Consider the following 13,582-nt stretch of genomic DNA (forward strand, 5'->3'; position numbering starts at 1 on the left):
AGACACAATATCATCAAAAAAGCCACCTCAATTGCTATTCTGGCTATCCAGGCTAAATTCTTTCCAATTTGGTTGTGCTTTGCTCCAAACAGCCTTCTCAAGCTTTATCTTCACATGCAATTATTCAAGGTTTGCACTAAAGGAGTCAAAGTTTTAGGTTATATAAAACTACACAATATATTTACTTAGTATATTAGCAGTGCCACTTACTACCTCTGGCCTCAGGCAAACTGCTTATCTGGTTTGACCAGTTTCTTCAGCAGTAACATAGAAAACAAAAGTATGTATAGGAGCTGTGAAGAGCAGCTTAACAGTGAACACACAGTAGGTGCTCAGTAAATGCCTGCTATACTGTTGTTATGATAGTGGAAGCCTGGAACAATTCACTTACAGAAAAGTTTATTTGAAATTAACAAAATCTTTGTTTTTTGACAAGGTTCAGTCAACTTACTCTACATAGCCTGTATACTTGGCAAGGCATATGCCCTCCCCAGCGAGATTTCTCTCCAGGAGTTAGTTGATTTTTGGAAAAAAAAAAAACTCTTTGAGTTTAGGTATAACAGTATGCCTTATAAAATTAATTTTATTGTTTTTAAAATATATTCAAATTATTGGATGAAATTTTCTTACAAAGTATAGTCTGCACACACATACACACAAAAAGTAAAACCCAAATTATAGTGTGCCAGTTACTTGAAGTTCTGTCATTTTATTCAGCTCACTATGGAGGTTCTGTTAGATTCAGTGGGATGCTGAGGGTCAAGGGTCACCACTGTCAGGTTGTAGTTTTTCTTATTTCACCCAAGAAGTCATAGGTCTGCTGTGAAATGTCAAAAGGCTCATGAACTCCATCTGGTGACAGTAGAGCTTGGAGAGCACCCTCGTTTTCTTGGTTTTGTTTTAGGAAGTCAGCAATGATTTTCCATCGTGCAGCCTCAGTCTCTTCTTCTGCCCACCTGAATGGGGGCAGGAGTGTGGAATGGAGGAGAGGGAGCACGCTGTCATGGTAAACCTGGAGAAACACAGCCTTCAGGAACTCTTTGTCTCTCTAGGAAAACATGACACCACAGGTAATTATGAATGGATCTACATTTACTTTTAAGTTGTTCTTTTTTTAAATAACAAAAGTAGGAGTGAGAAAGAATGAAAAGAACAGAGCAGAGCAGAGCACAGCACTGCTCAAGTTCTGGTTTACAGTGATGCTGGCAACTGAACCTGCAGCATCAAGTCCTCAGGAAGCAGGTTGGTGCTTTCGCAGGTAAAGCCGCCTACCTGGCCCAACATTATTACGGAAGTGTTAAATTCTGTGAACTCTGTCTCACATGAGTCATCTAAGGGATGGATGGAGAGCATTTTTCTAGGACAAAATGGATAGAACTAGAGACGATTATGCTAAGTGAAATAAGTGAAGAGGTAAAATACAACTATTAGGGGATTTCACTAAGATGTGGAATATAATAACTGCAACAAATAAACTTGTAAAAGTAATAATACTCTGACAGATTCTTGGTCTCTGAATATTATGATGGTTATCAGAGGGGACAGGGAGGGAAGTAAGGAGGGATAGTTAGAAGGGCATCTTAATGTGGTGGCACTGGAAGTTTGGTAGTAGAGATGGCCAGATACGTGTGTGTGTGTGTGTGTGTGTGTGTGTGTGTGTAGCCTTATAATCTCATAAACTGTAAACCAATACAAAATATTTAAAAATAAACAAAAACAAAATCTCTCAGTGTTCTGAAATTACTATCTTGATCGAGTGCTTCTTATCACATTAGGAAATAATCACTCATATCCTTGGAATGTGTTTTTATAAACATAATAACAGATTAACTGCAAAAGTAGGATTATCATTACTTAAAATTTTTTTTGTTATCTTTACTTATTGGATAGAAACAGCCAGAAATTGAGAGGGTAGGAGGAGGTAGAGAGGGACAGAGAGAGAGAGAGAGAGAGAGAGAGACACCTGTAGCACTGCTTCACTACTTGTGAAGCTTTCTCTCTACAGGTAGTGGCTGGGGGCTCGAACTCTGGTCCACTCAACCAGGTGCACCACCAGCCGGCCTTGGATTATGGTTACTTTAAGTAGAAAATAAAGTGGAATTATTAGAATGTGCAAGCAAACATTGAACACAGCTAACATTAACTTCAGTATAGAAAATCATGTTACCTTTTCTGATCTTTTTAACGTGCTTTCTTTCTCAGCCCATGAACTCTAAAAAAGATAGAAATATCATATTAATATGAGTATTCATTCACAAGTACTGGTACACTTCCATGACTTTACCACTGAACTTATGGACAGGGTTAAAAACATCATGCAGACAAGTACTGGTGAAGATTTAAGAGAAAAAAGGAACTCTGTTACAATGTTGGTGGGAATGAAAACTGGTACAATCCCATATGGACAACAGCATAGACAGTTCCTAAAAAGCAAAAATGGATATAACTTGGCAATACCATGTCTAGGCATATATCCAAAGGACGGGAAGACGCTGATTTGAAAAGCATGTAAGTACCCCTATGTTTGTAGCTCTCTATCACTAAGTTTGTCACTATTCACAATAGCCAAAACATGAAATCCATCTATATGTTCATTGACAGATAACTAGACAAAGAAGTTATAGAATATATACACTCAAAGAGATACTACTCAGCTATGAAAAATTATGACATTGCATCTTTTGAGACAAAATGGATGGGACTGTCGGGGATTATGCTAAGTGCAATAAGTAGGAAAGTAAAAGACAACTTCACTCCTATGTGGACTACAGATAAAACAAATTAACTTACAAAAATAATAACAGTGACTCAACTGACTTTTAGACTGTGAAAGTATGGTACTTATCAGAGGAGTAGGGGATGAGATGCGGGCAGCTGGGGTTTCTACTTAGTGTGATGACACAGGAATTTTGGGGGGTGTGGTGAGTTCTGTATACACACACGTGAGTGTAAAACTATACTACTAAAATCCTGCAATATTGAAACCCCATGTTAAATCAATAAAATTTTAATTAAAAATGCTGTACAAGAATTACACATGGAAAAAGGATATCTGTAATTAGACAAACAACCCAGAATCAGACTAAAGAGGTGGTAAAAACTAGCTGAAGAGAGCAGATGATTTAAGAACAGAATCAGCATATGCTCTACAGTAACAGATATGTACATGTTTTGCTGGGTGTGAGGCCCATTTTGACCCAGGCACCACCAGGGAGCACCATGAATGGCATCAATGGGACCTCCAAGAACAGTGGAGCAGTGTTTTGGTGTCTCTTTCTCTTTTCTTTCTCCATCTCTCTCCCTCTTCTTCTCTCTTGGAGTACACAGAATGAAAAAAAAATTGGGCAGGCACATGGGCTTCATTTCATTCTCTGGTGCTACATTAAATAGGACGAGGAGGAGGAAGGGGAGAAAATCAGTGAAACTAACACATCCAAGCAAATTACACAAACATGGCCCCTTAAATATAAAATACAATTAAGATTTTAAAGTAAGATAATGGAAAGAGAAGTAGAAAATGGAAAGCAAGCAATGAAGATATAAAAGTAAAAATTCCAAACTCTGACAAATGTTATACTTATCAACAATTCTGAATATGACAGTATTGACAATGAAAGAGGTAAGAGAGACTCAAGTGCAGAAATACTGCAAGTAAATATTTTCAATCGGGGCATCTGAAAACAGGTCATTTAGTAGGGAATATGCCTTACCAAGTGCAAGGCTCTGGGTTTGAGCCCTAGCACCATACAGGATCATCACAGCACCCAAGGAAACTCCACGGCAATTAGAGAAGTATCATGGATGGTGGAAAAATACTGTGGTGTCTTTCCTCCCTCTTTAAAATTAAAAAAAGTTAATAATAATAAAGTCAAAATGTCAGCTGATAGGAGTGGTGGACTCATGTGTATGTGTAAGGTTCTATACTGGAAAAAAGATTTTTTTTTCAATCTGCCCACAAAGCACTCTTTCAAATAAATTAAAAAACCTAGAGTTCAGTTAATCTCAGAAGTTTAAGATGTTCACACCACCACCAGTTCTGAGAAAGCTCTTAATCTGGGGAGAAGAATGCACCCAGATTTGGGATGACTCTGGAACAGGGTATTTCCCTGATCCATGTTGGACAGGTACCATAAGTGAGAGAAAAACCTGTGAGCTGCCATCACACAGCTTGTCCTGTGTAATAAAGTGTGTTATGAAGAGATGACTCAAGTTGCTATTTCATTTAGCAGATAGCATATGTCAAATTAAATAAAAACTGATATGCACACCTTGCCTCTCTCTTGAATAATCAGTCAGTTTATCTAACAAATCATTCCACTGGCCATCTGAAATCAAGGAACAAATAGCAGGTAAGAAATTGCAATATGGCACATGGCGGGTACTTCATCTGCTTACTGGGTCAGGAAGGGAGTACTGAGGAAATAATATTCATATTGGAAAGGGAAAAATGAGACCAAATTAGAATAAGACTATATAGAAAGGATGAGACCAAATGAACAAGAATGGAGAGATATCATCAAAAGGAGGAGAGAGAGAGAGAGAGAGAGAGAGAGAAAGAGAGAGAGGATAAAAAAAAAATCCCCCATCATAAACTAATGCAGTGTATTTAACCACTTTCAGGACCTATCAGATTTCTTTCATGACACATGCTACCTACCCTGAGTGCATCCATTATATCAGGCTGCTCCAAGAGTTTGGGGAAGGTAGCCAGTATTGGATTACTGATTAAATCTGAAATACAAAAGAAAGGAAGCATATTCTATAGACTTTATTCAATGCATTTTACTGTAATGGTTAAAATGAATGATTAAAGTTATCATGCCACCATTTGTTGATAACACATTCTACACACTTCAATCTCTAGGATAGCTCATAGCTGTTCCCTCAATTTCCACTTGCCTCTGTGTCCATATCCTGGAGAATCCTGAAGTGACTCTTGATGGAGCTTCTGGATAGGACTGAAGTGGTTCTAAATGGATAAGACTAGAAACTTTTCTTCTTCTACTTGTTTTTTCTCCAACTTCTTTTTCCTCCTTATGATAAAAGTATGGTGTGGTAAAAGGAATCTTCTGATCTGAAGGTATCCCTGCTTACACAAGGCTGAGCAGGAATTAGGAATAGGGAGGTGGGGGGTGGTGAAGAGAAGCCCAGAAACAGTGGCTCAGGCCTAATTTCAGTCCACTAGTGCTCAGGGGGAAAGCCCAGACCGGTGTCTTGTTTTGATGGTGGATGAAACTGCAAAGAATCATCAGATAGGGATTCTGCCTAAATACTGTGTAGGAGAACACTGATATTCCACAACAAATAATGGCACAGGAAAGACCATGGATAGACAAAGAAGCAAAAAGGACTGGTACATTTTGAAATGGCAAGGGCAACTGATCCTATAATCTAGTTGAGAAAAAGGCTTTCTCTAATTCTTATTGGGTTTAGTCTGATTCAAATGAAGTTTCAGTAATTCAGAGAAACTTTCTCCTTCCTACCTATAGGAAAACTAGTAAGTCTCATTATTGTTAACAAGTCAGGTCATTCATGAAGCATTTTTAGTCGCTGAGATAAATTGAATATTCAATGATGACTACAGGCTTATCTTTTTAAGAGTTATAATTATTCCTGGAAATATGTCTGTTTCTGACTTTGAGTTCCCTTTCCACCTGCCTATGCAAGTGGTAAGCTCCTCTGAAAGGACTCCTGTCTAACCACGAACTCTACTTGTTCACAGTGCTAAGCCACCCCTGGCTCTCTCCTTCTGCTCTGGTCTCACTGACCAGCTTTTAGTTTCAATTCCTCTAACACATCCATGTTGTCCTGCCTTGGGTCTTCTGGCAGGAAGACCTTACCTGCATTTTGCATGCTCACTCTATCCTTAAGGAGTACATCTCCAAGAATTTGGCGATAAAATATCAGCAGATGAATGGAGCAATACTTCCAATGCTGACTTCTTTATCCGGAAAGAATCCTCCTCTGCTTTCCTTACAGCTCTTACGTAGTTTCCCTCTCAGATCTTACCTTTAGCACTACTTGCCCAGAGAAGCCTTCCAACATGCTACACGTCAATTTACGTTTTCCCACTGTATGCTTTTATGTATTTTCCTTCAGATCATTTTATTTTAGAAAGTGAAAGGAATTACACAACTTTGTGTTTAAAGTCAGTCACCGAACTAGAATGGGATAACACTGATGCTATTCTAAATATTTTATTCCACAAATGCCTTCAGAAGCAGAAGACACAGATTGACATAGGTTTCATATACACATAATAAGATGTGTTATTATGCATAAGAAAATGACAAAACTCTTATGGTCCGGAAGGTGGCACAGTGGCTAGGGCATTGGACTCTCAAGCATGGGGTCCTGAGTTCAGTCCCGGGCAGCACATGTGCCAGGGTGATGTCTGGTTCTTTCTCTCTATTCTCCTATCTTTCTCATAAATAAGTAAATAAGTAAAATAAAATCTTTAAAAAGAAAAAAAAGAAAATGATAACACCCCCTTACCTGCATTTTGCATGCTCACTCTATCCTTAAGGAGTACATCTCCAAGAATTTGGCGATAAAATATCAGCAGATGAATGGAGCACATATTTCCAATTAATGTTTCTGGCAGCAAACTATTAAAGAAGGAAAAAACAAAACATTAATTAAACAGTCTCCTAAAATTCAACCTACATTATTATAAATTGGGAGTGAAAGTGACTTGCAGACACCTATCACAGGGAGATGAGAAACTAACTGTATCCATAAGCCAACAATTATCTTGTAATTTGTTAGTCCTCCAACAAAGGGAAAATAATTTATTACATTAATAAACAGTTCCAAATTTTTTCTTATTATAATTGGAAAAATGTAACATTTAAAAATTTATTTATTTGATAGAGACAAAGAGAAATCAAGAGGGAAGGGGGAGATAGAGAAGAAGAGAGGCAGAGAGACACATGTGTCACTGCTTCACCACTCATGAAACTACTTTTCCCCTGCATGTGGGGACTGGGAATTTGAACACAGGTCCTTACACATTGTAACATGTGTGCCCTATCAAGGGTGCCATGACCCAGCACCCCAAACTGTAACATTTTAGAGGTAAATTCCCACTGTATGTTGGTGACATTAAACTTTATATAACTTTTACTTTTTATATATTTATTTATTCCCTTTTGTTGCCCTTGTTTCTTATTGTTGTAGTTATTATTGTTGTTGTTATTGATGGCATTGTTGGATAGGACAAAGAGAAGTGGAGAGAGGAGGGGGAGAGAAAGATAGACACCTACAGACCTGCTTCACCACTTGTGAAGTGACTCTCCTGCAGGTGGGGAGCTGGGGGCTTGAACCGGGATCCTTGAGGCAGTCATTGTGCTTTGTGCCATTTGCATGTAACCCACTGCGCTACCACCTGACTCCCATAGCTTCTACTTTTATGTGTACACTGTCAAATCTCAACTCTGTGTTGCCACTTATGATTGCATTTTAGCATATATCCCTACACTGAAAGTCAAATAAAGGGGTTGGGCGTACCCGGTGGAGCACATATGTTATAATGCACAAGGACCTGGGTTCAAGCCCCCATAGAAGGAAAGCTTTGAAAGTGGTGAAGCAGTGCTGTAGGTATCTTTCTTTCTCTCTCCCTCTCTATCTCCCCTTGCCTTCTCAACTTCTGGCTGTCTTTATCCAATAAATAAAGATAATAAAAATAAATTTAAAAATAAAATAAAAACTTTAAAAAAGTCAAGATAAAAAGTCATAAATTGCTGATGTTTTGCAATAAAAGTGACTAGTCTACTACAAGTTTTAACAGAACCATGTAGTCACCCCACCTGGTGTAATGAATGCTGAGGAAACACAAGTTCAGACTGCTCAGCGTGCTGGATGGAAGACCAGAGGGTGTGTCGACACTGAACTAAATTCAGACTGTTACTTCTTAGTTATGTAACTTTGAGCTAATGAATTTCTGTCTTTGTGTTTTGACTTCTTCATTTATAGAAGAATTATATTAATATTGGGTTGTTGGAAAATTATGACCTATTTCTCTTTTTTTTTTTTTTGCCTCCAGGGTTAGTGGTAGGGCTCCATCCTCCTAGTGGCCATTTTTTTTCTTTTAATTTAATTACTATTATTGGATAGGCCAGAGATAAGTTGAGAAAGGAGAGGGACCCAGTAGGGAAAGATAGGGACAGGTTGGGAGTATGGATCAACCCGGTCAATGCCCATGTCCATCGGAGAGGCAGTTGCAGAAACCAGACCTCCCACCTTCTGCACCCCATAATAACCCTGGGTCCAAGCTTCCAATGGAGGGGATGGGATATGGAACACTGGTGGTGGGAAATGTGTGGAATTTCACCCCTCTTATTCTATGGTTCTGTAGATATTTTCTATTTTACAAATAAATTAAAAAAGAAAAAGAAAAGAACAGAGGCAGGACCATAGAAAAAACTGCCAAATGTATATAACAAGAGATAAATAGCTATAGAAATAATAGTTAACTTATATCTGTAACCTTGGGAGAACTGCTGTAGTTTGCAATGGAGGGAATGGTGACACAAAATTTTGGTGGTGGGAACGGTGTGGAGTTATACCCATGCTATCTCATAATTTTGTAATCAATAACAAATCACTAATAAAAAAAAAGAGAGAGGAGGGGGAGATGGTGAGGGAGAGAGAGAGAGAGAGACATTGTGGTGAGCTGGGGGCTTGAACTGTGATCCTTGCACAGGTCCTTGCGTTTTGTACTATGTGTGCTTAACCCAGTGCGCTAGTGCCAGCCTCCCATGACATATTTCTCTATACAAAAATGTGTGTGTGTCCAACTCAATATAAGGATTAAAATGAGGTAAGTGTGGAGTGATTAATGCACTACTTGATATACCATAATGGCTTAACACTAGAGAGAAAACTCAATGTGAATGTTCATTTAGCATCAGTTTAAAATAGGTTATTATAACTTTACTGCATTATATTTAATCCCCCTGGTAACCACAAGAAATCTTTAGGATATTCATAAAAGGAAATTAAAAGACAATAAAATGTATAGCTACAAAAATAAATTAAAAACACAGGAAGTATCTGCTTTTCCATATGTGACTCAGGCTCAAGCACAGACAGACTCCACTGCACTGAGGGATCTTTGTGCTGTGGTGTCTTTCCCTCTCTTCTCTGTCTTTCTCTATATTAGAAAGTTAGCCTGGAGCAGTGAAGAAAGAAGAAAAAAAAGCCTAACAAAACTAAATTCAAAGAAGGTTTTAAATAATGTCACAGGTAGCAGTATAGTCAATAATGTAAGAATGAAAGCTTTTTCCCTAAGATTAGGAACAAGAATAAGGATGCCTGCCTTGAACACTTTTACTCAATATATTACTGGAAGTGCTGGTTCGAGAGCACTCAGGCTTTCAGAAAAATGAGTAAAAGGTATCCAAGTTGAGAAAGAATAAGTAAAATTATAACATCATAACATATAACAACATAAGTATATCATAATATAATTATGTACCTAGAAAACCTTCAAGATTAGTTAGAACTAAACAAATTCAGCAAAGTTGAATATAAAGTCAATAAACAAAATTGTCTCTTTACACTAACAATGAACAAATTAAAAGTGAAATTAAAACAATTCTATTCAGAATAATGTTGAGAGAAAATCATTAGGAATGAAAACAGAAACAAAATTTTGAATCTGAGATTTCAAAGTAATAATCTGGAAATATGGGCCATAATTGTTTTAAAACCCAGACATATCAAATATTTATTAAGAATATACTAAGCACAATTTAGCTTTAAAATAAAATGACTTGAGTCAGTCTAAATGTACATTTTTAAATACTGTTTTAGAATACACAAACTCTTACTAAGCATAAAGAATTACCTTATAGGAAATCTCAAAAAACGTTGCAAACAATGCTCTCTATCAAAGAGGAAGACATGTTTAAGATAAGAAAAATAATGAAAATTTAAGAAACTTTTTTTATAAATTAACACTCTAATTTCTAGGATGAGAATTTTAGAAGAAGAAAAAAAAAATCAGCCACAGAAGTAACAGACTTTAGTCTGTTGAAAAAGAGTAAAATGGCCTGGTTGTATATATATATTACCATAGGCAAGGTTCTGGGTTCAAGCCCCCAATCCCTATTTATGGGGGGAAAGCTTAATGAAGTGAAACAGTGCTGCAGTCCACTGGGACCAGTGAATCCATCGTGTAGGCACTGAGCCCCAGCAATATGCCGGGTGGCAATTAAAAAAAGAGAGAGAAGAAGAGGAGGAAAACCTTATTAGAGATAGAAACAATAGCTCTTCATGGACAGTTTCATAGTTTAGGTAAGAATCCTTAATCACATGCATGTACAAACTATTGTATTTTCTGGCAACTGTAAAACATTAATCCCCCAATAAAGGAAAAAGAAAAAAAGAATCCTTAATGACTCTCTTAAGTTCTGCATTTCTAGAAGCATCCAAGAATGTAAGACAGGCTCTCTCACCACAGTTACATTCATAAACAGCATTTTGGTACACAAAGTCAGGACTTCATTCCCCACGCCACCCCCCAATCCTGCTAAAATCATCATTTTGTCTATATCTGGTTTTCACAGGCTGGTTGCTTTGATGCCACCATGAAGGCTTCTCAGTGTTCCTGCTGTGTTTGCTAAGGGCTGTCCTTGGTCTATACGGGCAGTGTTTCAGCTGCACGCCCAAATTCATGGCTCATGCTGAAAACAGTCATTGATTTTGCTAGAGGAAGGGGTGGAACTTTCCTTCCTCCCATTTTCCTTTCTCTTTTTCTCAGAGACCCGCCCATTCTATCTGTGGCTGGCATCCCGTTTAGTCTGCACTGGTGGCTGCAGTCCTCCCACAGTGCAGACACTCCTTACCTTGTGGCAGCCTCTACAACAGGAGCCAATGCTGTCTGTTCTTTATTAGAGGCCTCTTGAGGGAAATCCTCTCTGACTTTCCAAAACCCAAGGTGACAAAGAAGCTCTGAGCTACAAAAGCTAGATGAGCTAAAGAAATAAAGATATACTAGGGAGTCGGGTGGTAGCGCAGAGGGTTAAGCGAAGGTGGCACAAAGTGCAAGGACCAGTGTAAAGATCCCGGTTCGAGCCCCCTGCTCCCCACCTGCCGGGGAGTCGCTTCACAAGTGGTGAAGCAGGTCTGCAGGTGTCTATCTTTTTCTCCCCCTCTCTGTCTTCCCCTCCTCTCTCCACTTCTCTCTGTCCTATCTAACAATGATGACATCAATAACAATTACAACAATAAAACAAAGGCAACAAAAAGGGAATAAGTAAATATTAAAAAAAATAAAGATATACTTCTTTCTGACCTCCCAAACAGATCAGGAAACTCAGCAGAAATCCAACAAACAATAGTGGGCCCAGGCAGGTAAATAAAATGACCTCACTTATATTTAGCAAGAATAAAATGGAAGGGGGGGGATGGAATGCATTAAAAAGACAAAAGAAAATAAATATAGAGCAAACTTATATGCAGGCAAACAACATACTTCTACAAACCACTGTTCCTTACTTAGTGTCCTCACCAGGGGCTTATAAACTGCATCTAGAGCAATCACATCAAGTTAAACAGTGGAAACAGCTTTGGAAACTTTGGCAACAGCTCCAAAGGCAGATCTTGCTGAAACCAAAAGTATTTATCTTCTCCCTTTTTTTTTGTCTCTTGTCGAGAGGGTCCCCATGAGACTGTTTCCACAAAATGAGACTGACAGGCAGGATTCTGGTGCTATTTCTTTGGTAAAGGGGATGAGTCTGCATTGATCCATTTACATGTTCACAGGTCTGCTGATACCCAACAGACATAAACCTGTGAGACCGCTGACTGTATGGGAGCCCAAAGACACTGGCTAGTAATGAAACTGTGTAAGTTGCGTTTCCCAGTTTTGTCCCCCACCCCCACCCTATTGCTGTATGTCACCTGGCATAACAGAAAAAGCATCTGTCCTGGCTGGGAGTATGGACTGACCTGCCAACATCCATGTTAAGCAGGGAAGCAATTACAGAAGCCAGACCTCCTACCTTTTGCACCCCATAATGATCCTGGGTCTATACTCCCAGAAGGATAAAGAATAGGAAAGCTTTCAAAGGAGGGCATTGGATATGGAATCCTGGTGGTGGGAATTGTATGGAACTGTACCCCTCTTATCCTACGGTCTTGTTAATATTCCCATTTTATAAATAAATAAATAAAATACAAAAAAAAGCATCTGTCTTTTCTCATGTTTACTAGGAAGTGTGGCTATGTAAAAACAGCTAAACAAAGGTAAAGTTTTTTAGCAAGGGAGAAGAGGCATAGAGGTGGGATGGACTTTGTTTTTGCAACACTGAGCTTCACCGGAGCATTGCTGCTGTGTGCTTCCACTGTCCCCAGTGGACTTGTTATTCTGTTACATCTTTTCTATTGCACATTGAAAGAAAAAGGAATTGACACATAGTTCTAGAAGATAGCCATAGCACTCATCCACTGCCTCCCTTGTTATGAGGTTCCTATATGGTGCCCGAGGCTTAACCCCTGGTCTTTGGGTATAGTAAAGTGTGCACTCTACTGGGTGAACTATCTCTGGAATTCTGCCATCTCTCTCGCTATGCTTCTTTTTTAAATTTTTAAAAATATTTATTTATTTTCCCTTTTGTTGCCCCTTTTTTATTGTTGTTGTAGTTGTTATTGGTGTTAGGACAGAGAGAAATGGAGAGAGGAGGGGAAGACAGAGAGGGAGAGAGAAAGATAGACACCTGCAGACCTGCTTCACCGCTTGTGAAGTGACTCCCCTGCAGGTAGGAAGCCAGGGGCTCGAACCAAGATCCTTGAGCCGGTTGTTGCGCTTGGCGCCACGTGCACTTAACCCGCTGCACTACCGCCCGACTCCCCTCTATGTTTCTTTTTAAAGAGAGTGTATGAACATGTGAGGAAAGCCTTAATGCACCATCTATGGAATTTTCTTTATTGTTCTCATGTGGTGCTGGGGATAGGTTTAGGGCCTCACATATGCTGGACAGGCATTCTTCCACTACGAAATCCCCGTTTTGAAGAAGAAAAGGAAAGTGATTAGTAGCAATCTTTGCTTCCTTTTCTCAGTCACTGAAGGTAGCAGATCAGAGAAGGGTGGAACTGTTAATCTCCACTATAAGGATGTGCAAGTTCAGAGCACCTGTGCTGATACCCAGCCTCTCATTTTGACAAGATGGGGTGGTAAGGCTATTGACTAGCCTCTCACTTTGAACCCACAGCATAGTTCTCATGGTATCATGGTTCATGGTCCTACATCAAGGCCTCTGGGCCCCTTGGCTTTACTGTGCCCATCACCTGGTTTCTGAGATATGCCAGCTTGTGTCTGGGGCTGCACCAGTCGTATGGCCCAACTCACACTTGACACTTGTGGGAATGCACATTTCCTGATCAAGCAAAAGTGGAGTGGCAGTTTCAAAACAGTATTCAAGTCTCTGTTTTAGAGGAATACATCAAGATGAAGAAAGGCAAGGAGGAGAGTAAAGCCACAGGGAAAACTGGAGACAGAGCTGAGCTCCTAAGTAGTACACCGGCATGACTATATCTACGTTTATTATTTGACCATTTATCACACTTTTTTTTTTTT

At 39.0% G+C, this 13,582-nt stretch overlaps 1 protein-coding gene across 1 annotated transcript in view; it reads right to left on the reverse strand.

The window, feature by feature from the left end:
- Positions 1–565: 565 nt before the first annotated feature.
- Positions 566–13,582, reverse strand: part of NPHP1 (nephrocystin 1) — a gene marked incomplete at its 5' end in the record, with an annotated part of 42,833 nt that continues 29,816 nt past the window's right edge. The window contains 4 exons of the mRNA XM_060184580.1: positions 566–1,048; positions 2,168–2,212; positions 4,658–4,731; positions 6,496–6,608. Coding sequence (XP_060040563.1) covers positions 776–1,048; positions 2,168–2,212; positions 4,658–4,731; positions 6,496–6,608 — 505 coding nt within the window. The remainder of the gene's footprint in view (positions 1,049–2,167; positions 2,213–4,657; positions 4,732–6,495; positions 6,609–13,582) is intronic.

This window comes from Erinaceus europaeus, unplaced genomic scaffold, assembly GCF_950295315.1.
Source record: "Erinaceus europaeus unplaced genomic scaffold, mEriEur2.1 scaffold_787, whole genome shotgun sequence".
Taxonomy (NCBI): domain Eukaryota; kingdom Metazoa; phylum Chordata; class Mammalia; order Eulipotyphla; family Erinaceidae; genus Erinaceus; species Erinaceus europaeus.